We start from the raw sequence: 16,643 nt of genomic DNA on the forward strand, positions 1-16,643 counted from the left end.
ATATATAGTTCTCATTAATTTTATTAAATAATGCTTAGCCAACTTGGATAAAAAATTAATCTCGAAGGAAAGCATGTTTTGAATTGACTTTAATGATTACTATTATATACTCTTTAAGTCTTGAATCCCTTTGTTCTTTCTAATCCTGTAAATATTATCTCCAAATTTTCACATTAGAATTTTAGCCGAACGATCTGACCTGAATGTGCACGTGCTTTTTACGTTTAGTGCAATGAAGAAAGAAATTTTGTTGGAAAATGTATAGTTAGGTTTACACATAACTCTGATATTTTCCTCGAAAGACTTAAGTAGTATAATTTTGAAACGACACTTTTTTATATCGACATCTTCTCTTTCCTTCGCGAGTCTTGCTTTCCTTTTCAATTATCAGGTTCGTTTGATAATCGTTTTTTACATGAATGTGCTGATTTTATAGAGAGACAAGTATCCATCGACTAAGAGTTCTTTTGACAGTAGAAGATTATTTTTTTTTTTTTTTACGTGCATACGATTGATAATCTGTAGCAATAGCAATCGCTTTATTTTTATTTATAGAGTAGAAACGACGGAAGTAATAGCAACGATGGAAAATTTGTATCGATCAATTATGATGCTCACTATCTGTATTGTATAGAAAATAAATATGATTGAATTGTGTGTGTGTGTGTGTGTGTGTATGTATGTGAAAGAAACCATGAAAAAGAATTCAGAAAGGACGATCTGTCTGAAAAATCTAAAAATGAATGCCAGAATATCCAGTATGGAGAAAAAAAATATATGTAAAATAACTTATCTCTATATATTTTCTCTCTCTTTTGGCTCGTTGCTCATCACTTCCGTAAGAACGAGTTCCGAGGTAGGTTAACGACACGATGGGATTCTTCACGAGCCATTTTTTCCATGGCTTGGATCAAGAAAGTAAAGGCTTTGAAAGTGAGCAGGTCATAGAAAGGAAGCTGCATGCTGTCTCTTTTTCTTTGGTTCGCCCTCGTTGACCTCGATCGGTCTTTTACCACTGTCCCTCCTCGTCATCTTGAAAATGACCAAGAGTAACGAATGAGAGATTGCCAGGAGTAAGACTTAGACTTCTACGCCTCTTTGCACGGTATTAGTGTCCAAGGCGCAATTCCCGCTGACATCTGGAGAATTCTGAAGATATTCTTCGGACGGCGTAACACCATCCGTTCTCATATCGTCCCTCACGCGTTCCACCTACGGTAATAATAATTTCAAATCAATATTTACGCCTAATTTATAAACTATAGATACCCGAATGATATTACCTTTTTGAAGACTCTCAATAAATTTAAACCGGCCACCTTCTTCAGATCGTGCACGTTCCATTTGCCGCTACGAAGAAGTTCCGCAAACAATTCGGGATATTTGGAAACGTCCTCAAGACCCCTCGGAGTTCTAACGATCGAACGATCGAATTAAAAACAAAACAAAAAAAGATCATTACTTTTGTTTCATTATTTTTTCGAAGATATTATATCGACGTACTTGTTGATACCATCAAAATCTCCACCTACTCCGATATGATCGACGCCGATAAGATTTCTAATGTAATAAATATGCTCTGCCACGTCCGAGATAGTCGCTTGAGAACCACACTTGACGAAATAATTATAAAAGGTCACCATCACCAATCCGTCGTTGTCAGCCTAGACGAAACAAATGCATTATTCTTCTTTTTAAGATCGTAAAGATAAATCAAAAGGAAATAATCTGATTTTAATGGACGAAACAATATAAAAGATAGCAAAATTATCAGCTGCGATGGTCGCTACAAGTAGAAGAGAGCGGTTTGTTGTCCGCCGTTACCATTATACCGTGTTTCAAGTGGATGGAGCCGTTAATTTTGGTCCCTGTTAATTTGCTTCTTAACGAGGTCGGCTGGGAGAGGATTCTTACTTTAATGGAGCAGAAAACTCGACAATAGAAAGGAATCGTCGTCGGTAATTGTTTCAAACCATTGGAACTCTGGATGCTGAGGAGCAAAGATAATTATCTATCCCCGAGAGAGAGAGAGAGAGAGAGAGAGAGAGAGAGAGAGAGAGAGAGAGAGAGAGAGAGACGATGAGGATCGAAGGAAAGTAACTTTAAAAGTGAGAATAATTATTTTTTCAAGGTGTAAATTAAAAAGGCAAAAGTATTGTACATAGAGACAGTAAAATAAAACAGGCTGAGAGCTAACGAGAAAGGAGACATAACATTTTCTCGATATTCGTCGACCTACCAGCTGTTTTAAAATGTCATCGGGCACGTTTCTCGAGGAATTACAAATGGCGAAAGCCGAGGAATGTGAAAAGATCAGAGGTGCTTTGGTCGCTTTCAGGGCATCCCTCATTGTTGCTCTGGCCGTGTGGCTGAGGTCTATCAGCATGCCTAGTCTATTCATCTCTCGCACCACAGTCTTGCCGAACGCCGTTAGACCTCCTCCTGCGAAGGAGAGTAAAAGGAGTAGGTTAATAAAGAATAAGGTGCTCGCGCTCAAAGAGAAACAAAAAGAGAATGAGAGAGAGAGAGAGAGAAAGAGAGAGAAAAGAGAAGTCAATTTCGTGAATAAATTTATATAAAAGTTCATAAACAAGCACAAAGACCAAAATATATCTTTTCTTTATGAGAACAGGAAGATGGAGTCTTAGGAGAAGGTGTAGCACACTTTGCCAACATTTAACCAGACATTGTGTAACACTGCCATAAAACCATATATTCGCGTTGCTTACGGGCACTTGAGGAGGCAACCGCAGCCAGGGGATGGACTATTCTCCTCCATCCTGTTTATAGCCCGAAGGATCTTGCACCCTCAGATTACCATCTGTTTAGTTCGTTGAAGGATAGTTTACGTGGTCAACACTTCGAGTATGACAATGGGTATGCTCTTCCGAGTGTATCAAGCTCGATATAACCTTGCGATAGGTATCCTCCTCTTCGTTACTCCTCTTGATTCGATATTAACGACGATACACGGGACTGATTACGAGAACCATATTCTCCTCTGTTTCTCTCTCTCTCTCTCTCTCTCTCTCTCTCTCTCTCTCTCTCTCTCTCTCTCTCACTCTCTCTCTCTCTCTCTCTCTCTCTCTCTCCTTTTTTCCCCACAAATCGTATTTGCAAATTCACGTGAGAGGATTTCCCGATGGTATCGATCGATTGCGCATGAGAGATTATGGACGAAGAGTGATTAATATTTTTTAAATCGCGTTAGTCCATATCCGAAGCATTTCCCATTGGCCCTCCCCCGTCGTCCGCGCCGTTACACCTCAACATATTTTATCGCTTCGAATCGAATTTCCGGGAATTCACGCGAAATTTCAAATGTAATTCATCAATTTGTCTCGTTTTATTCGTTGCATTTTATCTGTACTATTATTACCGATCGACGAGCCGATTCGGACTGAAGATAAATTTAAAATCGAAAGAACTAGGGAAGGATTTGAAGGGATGAAAATTGTTCTCTCTTTCTTTTTTTTCTTTTTTTGTTGTTTTTCTCCCCCCTTGTGAAATTCTTTAACTCACCGTCCTCGTCGTCCTCCTCCGCGGAGGAACTTTTCGCCCACGGTGTGTTACACCTGTGCGTTAGCGTCAAATATCTTACGCCCAGGTGATAAAGCGTCCTTAAAACGGCTAGACTACTTCCTAGACTATGTCCTCCTTCCACGCCGATGAGCGAAGCAATTCTGCCTCTTTTGTGAGCCTCTAAGATTTCTGTGCGTTCAACGAGGAAGAACGATTAAATTCTCGTAGCGTAAAACGTGTCATTCTTCGAACCTTAAAGAAAAGCAATACACACCCTTGGATGAGGCAGCAAACTGCATCTGCTGAGAATACTTTTCTATCAGTCGTTTTATTAGATCGACCTGTTCCAGAGTCAGCTGCACGGCGTTGAGATGCTGAGACTCGCACGGCACATAAGCGGCCCAAAACTACGACGACGTTGACGTGGTTATCGAATAAAAGAGAGAGAAAGAAAGAAAGAGAGAGAGAGAGAGAGAGAGAGAGAGAGAGAGAGAGAGAGAAGATATAGAAGAGAAAAGCCGATAATACCTGACCACCGACCATGCCTTGTCGCAATCTGACCAAGTCCGTTTGACTCCAAGCGCTCTTGCTCCACGGTGCGACTTGTCGGAGATCCTTGTCGAAGTCGAAATCGGCCAACTGGTTGTGAACAAAGTTTCTGATATTCCAAGGTAGGTCATTGTGCCCGTCGATCAGCGGTACCTCCGTTAGAATTTGCCGTACTACTTCGAGTCTCTCTCGCGGCGTTGTCAGGGACGACGCGAGATCGCTATCCGCCGGTTGCGGTCCGACTCTACCGACCCAGCTGCCAATCGACAGTATAATCACGCTCGCGATCCAGACACCACTTTGTCCGCCACTCTGAAACAATGCCGACAAATAGAACACATTGTAATGGGTTTGAAAATATTTGCTAGGGTTCGTGTATAATTCAAGTAAATAGGAAAATAAAAGGAAAAGAAAGAAAAAAGAAAAAAAGAAAAATTAAAACGAAATCAAAAGAAAGAAAAAAATAAACTGTTAATACAGTGGCAAGATAGGTAACTATGTCATCCAAGCTGGAGTGCTTTGATGCTGCGGAATAATATTCCGCGTAGAAGCGGTCCGCAATCCGTTCTAAGGATTACCCCGGCAAGTAGATTAATTCTCGGACAGCGTATACCACCGCCCTCCTCTATATTCCTAAAGTTCCCAGAGGGACAAGACAACGAATGGTATGAGTCGACGAAAAAAGAAAGGGAGAAATAATTTACCGTATCTGTTTTACGAGTGTCTGCGAACTTATTGAAAATTTGTTATCATCCGTAGAAAATGAAGGAAGGAATTATGGCGATCGTTTCAATCGAATTCGATACCTTTCCAATAATCTAAATAATTAGAAATTTATATCGAGATACCGTTGAGAATTTTGTGCTTGATTTTGAATTAAACAGAGGAAGAATGATATGGTCTTACCGAGGTTTATATCGTTTCCCTCGATGCAAAGATTGCATAAGACATTCTAGGCTAGATCGTGGCTTTTCTGCGAGATTGAGAGGAAGGGGACGGGGAAGGGACGTGGAAAGACAAAGCTCTTACTTGACGCAACCCCATTTCGATGGAATGATGGATCGAATTCGCTAGGGAGGAAATTATCTCATCGAGTGTACTCTATACGTATAGTCTTTAAAGAGACGTTATAGATAAAGTTAAAAAAACGGGGAACCGAGGAGAAGACTTCTTCTCCTCTAAGAATTAACGTTAATTTGAGAAAAAGAGAGAGAGAGAGAGGGAGAGAAAAAAGGGGATAGAGAGAGACAAAGTTTGAAGACAGCTCGACGATAGAATTCTTAGCACGTAATTTTTCATGGTTTTTCTTCGTTCCAACGAATGGCCGCCGTTCTAGGAACTTGGTAGAAGAAGGAAGAAAGTTTTTTGAAAACTTTTCGCATATCGTATTTCGCTGCACTTTAGTCCGGGTTTATGTTTTCTTCCACGGCGTCGTCGAAGGCCAGTTGAATGAAAAGTTCGAGTACGAAGAGAATCTGGAGAGCTTCTCTTTTGAAATCTACGTGCTGTTTCGGGCGGTTAAGGGATAAGAGAGAAGGAATGAGAGAGAGAGAGAGAGAGAGAGAGAGAGAGAGAGAGAGAGAGAGAAACGGACAGCGTGAGAAAAGTGACGCCTGCGAGTAAACGTCCTTAAAAAGAAAGAAAAAAAAGAAAAAGAAGAAAGCAAAAACAAACGCGTGAAAAGAAAAGGGAACATAGAAAAGACGAAAGGAGAAGAGATTTCGAAGATTCTCACTTCGATGTACTTTAGAGTAATGCGATCTCGTGAAACGTTAAGGGCGAATTTTCGAGAGACAGTTTGGAAGTTTTAATTCCGCTAAAATAAAAGGTAGTAACGAGGCAAGTGATAGGAGACAACGTGAGAGAAACAATCCGCGCGGCTGAACGATACTGCGAAAGAAAATACTCCATTTGTTAAATTTTCTATTTGATTTTTTGATTAATCTTAACGATGACTTGTAGCGTATCGAGGTATATTCATAGGTATGGCTCGCAGATGGCACTTAAGCCGGATCAAATATTTTATTTTTTATTGCTACGACACGAGATATTGCGCGTTTCATAATTAACAGTTCAATCTATGGGTTGACAGTACTAAAGAAGGATCAATCGTTTATCAAAATCGGTTGTACGAGTATACTCTCGTGATCGACGAGCGCGAGCCTAAGCGCATAAAATTCTCCTCTAGAATTTTAACGAGTTCTTTCCTTCCTTTTTTCTTTCTTTCTTTCTTTCTTTCTTTCTTCCTTCCTCTTTTTCCTTTTTTCTTTCTACCTTCCTTTCTTCCCCTTTTTTCCCTTCTTTCCTCTTATTTCGATTCTCTTCAATGCCGACCTTTGTTAAACGTACAACGTTCACGGTTTAATGCGCCTTCGTGTTTCGCACCATTTTAATCGAACGAATGAACGAATGAACGAATGAACGAACGAACGAACGAACGAACGAACGAACGAACGAACGAACGAACGAACGAACGAACGAACGAACGAACGAACGAACGAGGAAAATCGCCTTTCCAAGCACGAATGTGACCTTTCGAAAATAGAGAAAAATCAATGGTAGATAAGTACTCTAAACCAGAGATAAGATTATGGATGACAAAACGACTAGTTTGATTCGATGCATTGAAAAGTTTCGAATACTTATTCGGAAAATTTGAAGAAGGTGGCGAAACGAATAAGACGAGTTTCGGGATAAGTACTTGTACATTTCCAAAGGCGTCGTTGCTGTCGTTGATCGACACTCAAGATCAACGAGTTTAGAGTCTGACTTTCTCTCTTTCTCTCGAGTGTTTTCGATCCTTTAATGAAAAGTTTGGAAAATTTCTTATCATCTTATCATCTTCGCTTTCTATAATAAAGTTCCTAAAACCACTTATCGTCGTTCTTACGAGAAGAATAATCTTATCGTCGATCCGATAATAAAACTCAGGCTTAGTAATTCGTTCGAACGTTATTTGGCCGAATTCTTTTTAAACAAATTCGTTGGATAAAATTTCAATGAAGGAGCATAGGGGGGGAGGGGGAGGGGAAGAGGGAAACGTATGCGCGCGTCACACCCGTCGAGCCCGCGGAAGATAGCCGTCCTCGTAATGGGAACATTTCCGTGGGAAAGGGTGAAATAAATCTTCTATCGGTTCCTCTATCACTCTCGACAGATAAGGTAATCTATTTCTGTTCGTTCCGTTTATAAATGGTACGCGCGTTACCAAGAAAGAAAAAAAAAAAAAAAAAAAGAAAAAAAGAAAGAAAGAAAAACTTTAATCCTTTCTGATCTGTATTTATCTTGCATTGTGTAATGTTAATGCGTTGAAGTGAGTACGAGCAAAGAGTGGAGAGTTATAATAGACAAAAGAAAGAAAGAAAGAAAGAAAGAAAGAAAGAAAAATAAGTAAAAAAGAGAAAAATAAATAGATAAATAAATAAATAGGTAAATGGATAAATAAAAAACGCGAAAGCAAACAAATATAAAAGAAAAGAAACAAAACGGATAATAAAATGCAAATGATCGACTTATGTTCTTTGTTTGTAAAAGGGCTTTTATTAAAGTCATGAATGGAAGATTTGCGCGGTCTACTGTTTCATAGATAATTAGTCGAGTGAGCAGCATGTGAAAAGGTCCATTTATAGAGGATATTGTATATCGAAGGATGTCAACATTTCGCTCGTTTGTTATAGGCGCGAGTATGCGCCGAGGCACAAATGTGCTTCTTCTGTGACTTACATGTTCATTCGTCATACGGGAAAGCTTCGTTAGCGAGAGCTTACGGCATGCATTGATACACATACATATATAATCAATACGCAAGAGAGACTTAAGCAACGCTTAATCGCACCACGTATCCTAATAAAACTGATATGGCCGATAGAGTGAAATATTAACTCCCTAAACTTTGAGATATATCGGTTACGACGAGCCGAACACCGAGCGCTTTCTATACCTTCAATTTTTATGGACCTGATAGTAGTGTCGTGAAAACGAGAATTGTGACTGTTACGTGACAGTTATGACTACGGTTAACGCAGTTATCGCATCCTTGGAAAAGATTTGACTCCTCTGAAACAACTTTCGATAACTATCCGATACTTTACTCGCATAAAGCATTAAAGCATAAAAGAAGGTACCTTCCGATTCGATCCTTCAAAGGTCTTCTTCTCTTTGCGTTTCTCTTATTTTATCGTGTATTCGTCTGCAAAGTATGGGACAGAAGAAAATTGATAAAACTGTGGAGAAACTTTTTGGAAGGAAATATGTTGAAATTTCATTTCACTCAAGGACGAAAAAGAATCATGCGTATCGTTCGCTCGAAAACGTACGTAACTGAGGTATAACAGAGATGCGAAAAGTTTTGGCGCGAAACTTTGAGATTGGAAATATTTTGCGTGGTCGTTTCTCTCTCTCTCTCTCTCTCTCTCTCTTTCTCTTTTTCTTCTCTTGTTGGCTTCTCTCCTCTTTATGTTCCGAGCTTCGACTACCCAGTGGATTATCGTAAATCAAAGAGAGTTTGGGAAACGACCGGCGAAAAGAAAGGACAGATGGCGATAGATCGAACGATTCCTCTGATCGTTTTATCGATTTGGAAATCTGAAAAATCAACGTACAAACGCAACTCTCCGAGCTCTCTCTCTCTCTCTGTCTTCTATTAAAGCGAGCCAAATTTTTTCTCGTTAATTATATCAGCAAAGCGAAGAGAAATCGGGTTAGCAGATAGTTTTACGAGTTCGCGAGAACGTTCGCGACAAGCTTTCGGATACACAGGGGAGGAAAGTTTATTATCAAGGGCGTAACGATGCCGTACGCGATGTGAAATACGTTTGCGAACGAAGCTCCAAACAAATCTTGGCGGCTAAAAGTTGCATGGCTCGAGAGAACACGTACGTGCCGTTAATGTTGCTTCTATTATCTTGCAATGTCGAAATATCGTGGGAACGTGGTTTCTCATAGAATAACAACGACAACGAGAAAAGTTCTGTGCCTACGTCGAGAGAGGAATACGAATGAGTCCTCGACGCATCGGCGAATAATTTCTCGTAATCTACTCTGATACTCTAGTAGCGCGTTAAAGCGTATTGATCTTATCCCCGAGTACCGGAAGAACGTACTTGTCTTTTTTCTTTTTTTTTTTTCCCCTTTCTCTCCGAGTCAAAAAGCGACTAAGGATTTACAAGCTCGCTCTTTTCATCGGAATAGCTTGTAAGCTTCGATTTAGTTAAGTCCCAGTGGATTACAGCGTGCATTCGCAGCTAAAACTGCAGCTAAAAGTTCGAGGGTAAATACATACCTATGTATATAGATATATTTAGGTATATCCATGTACTACGTGCCTTTTCACCTTCCTTTTTTCCAGAAGGCAATCTCGTTTGTCGTCTGTAATTAGTTGCCTAACAAGCGACTACGTCTACCTGCGTGGAATCGCATTATTTCGGAGCTTATAACAACACTCCACTAATCACGATACCAAGTTTAATGAAACGATTTTAATTATATCATACTGCGAAGGTTAATCCGTATTCCTCCAACAAAGAAATTATAAATGTTATTCCGCGACCCAACTTTGCGCTTTCGAAAAACATTCTCTTATTCAAAATATACGTTTGTTCGCTATTCATTTGGACGTTGATGATTTTATTAAACGATTTAAACTTTTCATACTCTCTCTCTCTCTCTCTCTCTCTATCTCTCTCTCTCTCTTTCTCTTTCTCTCCCTCTGCCCCTTTCTCTCTCGTTGCAATATGCCGGAGGAATGCGATTTTGTAGAAATTAAATTGTTGAACAAATTTTATTTTCTATTTGTCCCATTTGGAGGAAATAAAGTCAAATATTTTCATCGCTGTAAAAAAAAAAAAAAAAAAAAAAAAAAAAAAAAAAAAAAAAAAAAAACAAAATAAAAAAAGAAAAATAATAATAATAAATAAATAAAAACTTTCGATTTTCGCAATGAAAATATTTTTCCTACTTTTTCAGTCGTTCGTTCCGTAAAAATGAATGGTCGCGCGTTTCAGTATTAACGAGGCTAAAGCCACGAAATACAGCGATACTAAAGAAAGTAATACGAGTCAAATATATTTCATTCGGTAGGAAGGCAGTGAAATAGTTTCCCGTTTACCTTTATTCCATCTCATCTCGGCTTCCAACATTCTGGAGATTCTCTTTAAATCTTTTTTCAAAAGAGAAAGACTTTGACGTTCTTGATCCATGTCGGATAGTTTTGAATGGCACCTACGAAGCTTGCGCGATCAAATCCAAGAAATCGTATCTCCCGAGAACTTGAAATTCGTTGGTGGAACTTTCTAAAGCGCTTAGGGGTTACAAGGAACCGTGATTCCGATAAATTTGTTACCCTGAGATTGTGAGAGTCCGTCTTAACCTTCGTGCTACGATAAAAGACCAATGGCGTCTCTCTCTCTCTCTCTCTCTCTCTCTCGTTCTCTTCATTGTCTTCCTCTGAATCTACCATTCTCTCTTTGATATTATTTATTCATCAAGACACAATCAAAAGGATCCCTTTGATAAGGGTAGCTTTTGTAAGAGATTCCCTTGCAAATAATCGTAATCGACTAGTAGGTATCGAGAAGTTTTACTTTGATGATCGAGATCAACTGACTAACGACGAGTTTGTTCAGACGATAGCGAGCAAAGGGAATGGCTAATGACGTGTATTACTTAATATTCTTGGGAATCTACTAACAAGATTCTACGTAAGAGAGACCGTGAAGGTGCACAAATGCAAAGTTACGCGTAGCATTTGCCCGCGAGGAAATTACTTTGAGTTGAAAAGTTAGCAAAGAACAACGTCACAGTAGGTAGAGAGACGAGCCACCCGACTAACTCGAATGCCGACCCAATGCCGACATAGTAGTACCTGCAGTACTCTGTACTCGGTCTCGACCGTAAAGAAAAATATGCTATCTCTACAGCGTATATGCATTTTCAATTTGCAAATGTTCCCTTATCCTTTGGACCAAAACTAGAAGGAAAGATTTACGAAGTAATGTATCCACTTATTACGAGATGCCAGTAATAATCCACACGTAGTTTAGATTATTAATAGAGGGAGTAAGAAGGTTAGTCCGAAGCAAACGGAGCTGGCCGAGGATGGGTATAATGACGTCTGCAAAAGCATTAGTACTCTGGCCCTTTCCCTCGCACCTAACACCACCATCACCACCACCACCATCACCTTCGAGCGTTTCCTCGCTCGAGTTATCCGCCGTTATACCTATGCATGTCTGCAATTGCAAAACGTATTATTATTTATGAAACGGTAATGAAGACGTTCCTTGAATATTCTGCAAATTTCTATATAGATATAGATATATAAATTTACAGAGCACTATCGCCAAAGCGCGTGTCCCGTTTCATACGCTCCTCTAATATTTAATAGACTTTGCTCGTCGTTGCAAAGCCATGAGAGAGAGAGAGAGAGAGAGAGAGAGAGAGAGAGAGAGAAGTCATTGCACTTCATAAATTCCTATCATACGACTTATCCTTTTCCCTTATCTCCGACGACCAGATATCTCGCGTTTACTTGTTGCTCTTCTTTTTATTACAAAGACCAAGCGATTTTTGCGGTCTCGTTAAACATTTTTTCGTGGTGTTACACGCGATCGTCACGAGTGTCAATTAGCCTACTTCTTCCTTGAAAATGAAGCGTTGTCGTCCTCGTCGCGGCAACGAAAATTCGCGAAAACGAAGTTGCCTCGACAGTAAGAGAAAGAGAGAGAGAGAGAGAGAGAGAGAGAGAGAGAGAGAGAATCTTTTTTCGCTGAATCTTTTCGTGCAGCAGCTTTCACGAGTTGTTCTACGAGTGTTCTCGGACACTCGACGCTCTTAATGCAAAAGTCAGTGAGTGGCTCCCTGTGAAGAGGAACGAGGCAAAAAGAGAAAGAACACACACAGACAGACAGACAGAGAGAGAGAGAGAGAGAGAGAGAGAGGGATAGAAGGAGTGGCCGAGATTCGCGAGCTACGCCACTGGGCGACCCCGGAGACGAATCTTCTCCCTCGTTACCGTGTCGGCTAACGAGAAATTTCGTCGTCGAGCGACGAGGCAAGAAGGTTCCCGACGAAACGATAATAATGCTTGAAACTAGGCTAAGCCTTTGGGACAAACGTTTGCGGTAACGAACGGAGATTTGCTATGCGCAAAGCGATACGTTTCCGTTTATCTTCAAGGTACCTTATTTGGATAGTAAGCGATACATCTCATACCGAAAGACATTAAACTTAAACAATCCTCTCGATTGGTTTATTAAAATGATAACTTAAAGAATTCTCTAAACGTACCAACGAAAGAAATTCGATCGTTCGATAGATAAATTTCGAGAAGAAAGAATCCAAGGAAATTCGTATTAACGAAAGAGAGATTTTACAGCGGGCCGATGCACATCGCGTATTCCACCTTTACCGGCCATATTTCTTCCTGCAGAATCCTACATGGCTTTGTTACGTTCCGTAAAGTCGGAGAAGAAGTAGTAAGGCACGTAGGTGTTATACAAGGTGTGCGTCCGCCTTCGCTCGACCGATAACTGTTTCTTTTTACGACAATCGTAAAAAAGAGCCTCGTAGTCGTTAGAAAATTTCCAATATCTTAAAGACCATACCAAATATACATTAGCGCGAGTTTGGACGTTGTAAAGGAAGAAACGTTCGACGTAATGCCGTAGAAAAGAAAAAGGAAAAGAAAAGAAAAAGGAAAAGAAAAGAAAAGAAAAAAGAAAAAAAAAGTAAATAAATAAATAAAGGATGAGGTTTGTATCGGTTGGAGAAACGAAAGGGTTGTATCACCCCGTATATAAGAGGGAACTTCTTACTTGATACGCTCGGAAAAGCTCACCACCGAATTCCAGGCACGTTGGATGGATCCACCGGGGGAAAGAGGTTACGCCGCACTTGTACAGACTTTCTTCTTAGATATTACACAAACATCGCACATTCTAAGTTCTATACTACGTAGAAGCCTGCTCGTAAATGGCCAACACAGGAGCGCGTACGATCGCGTTAGATCGCACGACTGCCGATGCTTAAGCCAGAATTTGCCATTGAATTTGGATTATCGTGTATCGATTCCGCATACCGTATTCTCGATGCTTCTCCTTTCTATCTAGGGGAGATGGGTAAAGTACCTACGTATAATACAGCTAAGATTTTCATTCACAAAATTAAAGAAATTTCCTCGATATTAGAAGGATAGTCGGTGATATTATTCTATTGTCTATGTAACAACTACGTTTCTATAATCCGTTGATTCACTTTGCCCTTTGTATTCTCACATATTAGGTTCTCGCGCATCCGTGAGCGTACATATACCTCTCTGCATACGTACATTCCTTAGCAAGGATACTCTACGTTCTGCCGAGCACCAGAATTAACAATGCAACCGGCATCGACGTTTCCGAGGTAGCGCGATACGCTCGGCGCTCGTCTCTCCAAACGTCATGATTAATGCTCGCTAACCTAACCAGCTGCATACCTCCTTCGAAATTACGTTTCTCCAAATGGTCCGCTCGACAGTCGGAGCCTTCGATAATTGGAAATTAACAGAATCCGGTATACCTCTTCTTAATGCGTTTGCCAAGTGTGTTCGTAGGGGCCAACTACCGAGCTAATGTACGTTTAGTCGAAATCGATCCTTCGACTTCTATTCGCTCTATGCGACGACGTTACTGCACCCTAACGGGCTTACGGTGGATCTCTGTACATCTTCAATTTATGGGAATTAATGAATATCGTCGTCGGGTAACGAGGAGAAAGCACATCGGCGAAAGCACATTGGAAAAAGGACGAGGAGAGTATTTCTTTGGTTAGCCAGATTTACGGACATACCTGCGTATCTATGGTATGCTCGTAAAAGTGAAACGATACTTGCTTGTTCGTGTATCCTTGCAGTTACAGCAAGTAGCGTTATGTAGGCGGATAGAGGTAGCCTGGGAGGTTTAAGGGGTGAGATCGTTGGGTAGGTATATGGGGAGTACTGGACGACGGCAACAACCGTTTTTAATGGACCAAACTTGTAATCCCCGTTGCTCTAGCTCTGAAACGCAGTGCTTGCAGTGCCCGAAATGGATTCCTGCGGCAGCAACCAGGAAGTTGCTACTTTTTAATGCAACGCTAGTGTATAGGTACGTGCGTGAATGTGTCGACTATCTCGGCTCTATCGCGCTATACCCAATGCTATTCTCCTTGTTTGCATTTTCTGTCCTTTCTATTCTACCAAGCGCGACTAACCTCCCTCTCTCCCTCCTATCCTACCCCTCTCCTCCGTCCGTACCAGGACGTAAATAATTCCGCTTGCGATGATACTCCGCTCGCTGAAAACAGAAACTTTGTGGCTATCTCTCTTTCTTCCTGACTTCCCCATTCTCTCTATTTCCTACTACTGCTATTGCCATTAGGTTAAATTACGAGTATCCGATATGTCCCGCTTCAAAAGTTATTCTTTCCCGAAGTAGTTCCAATTAAATCCTGCGCCTCGATGCTCGCCAAATACACTCGGAAAATCTCGATCGGGAGAAAGAGAGAAGTAGTGGTGGTAAAGGAATCGAGACGATTAAGGTTCCTCGCTTTGGAGAGGACATTACCGCTTGTGTGTGTTCATGATAATGAAGAACGATTTTCCGACGGGAATTCGATCCTATCTTTTTGCTCGAAGGTTTGGCCCTCGAATAACCCCTCTTCTACTTATTCTTCTTCTTCTCCTCATCTTCTTTTCCTTTTTCTCTTCCACACGCCAGTTAATTCTCTTTCGATTTTTTTTCTACGAAGCGAACGACAGACGATATGGCTTTGACCAAGAAGAGAAACGTTTAACGGGTAAATCGATGCACGCTCCTCTATCCATTTCGAAACGAAAGAGAATTTATATTTTCCCGTGAACGTTCCTATCGTCCATATTGTCTTTCAAAGTCTAGATATATGTATGCATGTATGTATGAAGGAGAAAAGAATAAGGGTCGAAAAAGGACTTTAAGAGGGTAACGAAGTTTCCTCGAGGAAAGTCATTTCGTAAGCCTCAAAAGGATATAAGAAGAAAAATTCTGTTCTCTCGGGATAGTCCTTCCTCTCTCTCTCTCTCTCTCTCTCTCTCTCTCTCTCTCTCTCTCTCTATCTCTCTCTTTCTATACGACGAGGGAAGGCCTCCGGCTAGCGATAGTGTACGCGGTGTACCGATGACAAACGGCGACTCAAAAGTCGATACCACCGAGACGTGTTTTCTCTGCTCGGACGTGTCTCGGCACCTATTTACATTCAAATGTCTTATAACGTTTTACGATCTTACGTCCTCTTTCTTCTTCGTTTCCTTCTTCTTCATCTTCTTCTTCTTTTACTACTACCCCAGTCAGTCATCGTAAAGCTTTCCTTACCCTTCGATATCACTTCAAAGCAGATAAAAATTCTTATTCCTCGTCTAGAAAGATCGTTCGAGGTTCTTTAATTCACTCGTTTCAAGTTATTAAAACTCACGGACCGATAATGAGGGAACGTGCAAGTTGCGAACTCTAGGGACATAGCTGCTAGTAGATTAAATTATAATCCTGTGTCTGATTTACATCAATAACGACGGAAACTCCGGTTGGCTCGTTAGAAACTTTCCTAGAAGCGATACACAGAGAGCACTACGGTATGTGTCCACGAACAAGGAAAACGAAAAGGGGAAGAAGAAGAAGATAGATAGATAGAGACAGAGAAAGAGAGAGAGAGAGAGAGAGAGAGAGAGAGAGAGAGAAGAACGTTCCTGAATGGTCGTTGCTGTCACTGTTCCGTAACCGCCGCAAGCACATACGATGTGTTCTGGTTTGCTCGGCTCGCTTTGAGTTACATTCCTCAAAAGATCCGCGAAACCTAATCACTTTGGCCGCTACTCTGATTTAGGATTCTCTCTTCTCTCTGTCCTTTGTACTATCAAAACGGAAACCATACATATTCAACCGACTGTAGAACCATCATCTATGACAGATAATTAAGTCTATTCTTTCCAGGTAGATTACTCTCTCTCTCTCCCTCTCTCTCTCTCTCTCTCTCTCTCTCTCTCTCTCTCTCTCTCTCTCTCTCTCTCTCTCTCTCTCTCTCTCTCTCTCGCTTTCTGGGCTTATCTTTCGAGACACGTCCACGGCAGCAAGCCGGTACCTTTCGACTTTGGCTTTATGCATTCGTTCGAATACGAAAAATGTTTGGCAGAGAAAGGACAAAGTTCTCCTACCAGCCAGAGTTTCAATTTGTAATCAAGCCAGACTTGTCTCTCCTGTCTTCGGCATACTTCTTCTACTTGCGAGAACGAAAAATAGCAATTCCCTCGTAAATAGCAGAGACTCTGGAATAATCTTTAATGTACGTAATCCTTTGTAGTCTTCCTTCCGAGTAGATCTCACGGATAAAATCTCAGGTGGACGCTAGAATTCTTCTCTTCAAATTGATTTCTTTAAAGGTATCTTCCGTAGAAAAGAAAACCATCCAAGAATGAACATTTTTCTCTCTCTCTCTCTCTCTCTCTCTCTCTCTCTTTCTCTATTTCTTCTCTTCTCAATGGATCATTAACGAAGTACCTATTCTATTCTATAAAAGCATGATCGCAG

The 16,643-nt window shown here is 40.7% G+C and overlaps 1 protein-coding gene across 3 annotated transcripts in view; it reads right to left on the reverse strand.

Moving 5' to 3' along the window:
• Positions 1-542: 542 nt before the first annotated feature.
• The window catches only part of LOC124949585 (dipeptidase 1-like), a 60,133-nt gene continuing 44,032 nt past the window's right edge, over positions 543-16,643 (reverse strand). For 2 of the 3 annotated variants that reach the window (XM_047494901.1, XM_047494902.1), the window contains exons 3-9: positions 4,051-4,383; positions 3,797-3,929; positions 3,523-3,711; positions 2,240-2,442; positions 1,504-1,664; positions 1,284-1,413; positions 543-1,212 (exon numbers count right to left, since the gene is read on the reverse strand). In XM_047494901.1, the coding sequence (XP_047350857.1) occupies positions 1,081-1,212; positions 1,284-1,413; positions 1,504-1,664; positions 2,240-2,442; positions 3,523-3,711; positions 3,797-3,929; positions 4,051-4,383 (1,281 nt within the window). In that variant the 3' untranslated portion in view covers positions 543-1,080. Of the gene's footprint in view, positions 1,213-1,283; positions 1,414-1,503; positions 1,665-2,239; positions 2,443-3,522; positions 3,712-3,796; positions 3,930-4,050; positions 4,384-15,349; positions 15,398-16,643 lie in introns of those variants that run through there. The other variant, XM_047494900.1, reaches the window with a different exon arrangement.

This window comes from Vespa velutina, chromosome 6 (assembly GCF_912470025.1).
Source record: "Vespa velutina chromosome 6, iVesVel2.1, whole genome shotgun sequence".
In the NCBI taxonomy this organism is placed as follows: domain Eukaryota; kingdom Metazoa; phylum Arthropoda; class Insecta; order Hymenoptera; family Vespidae; genus Vespa; species Vespa velutina.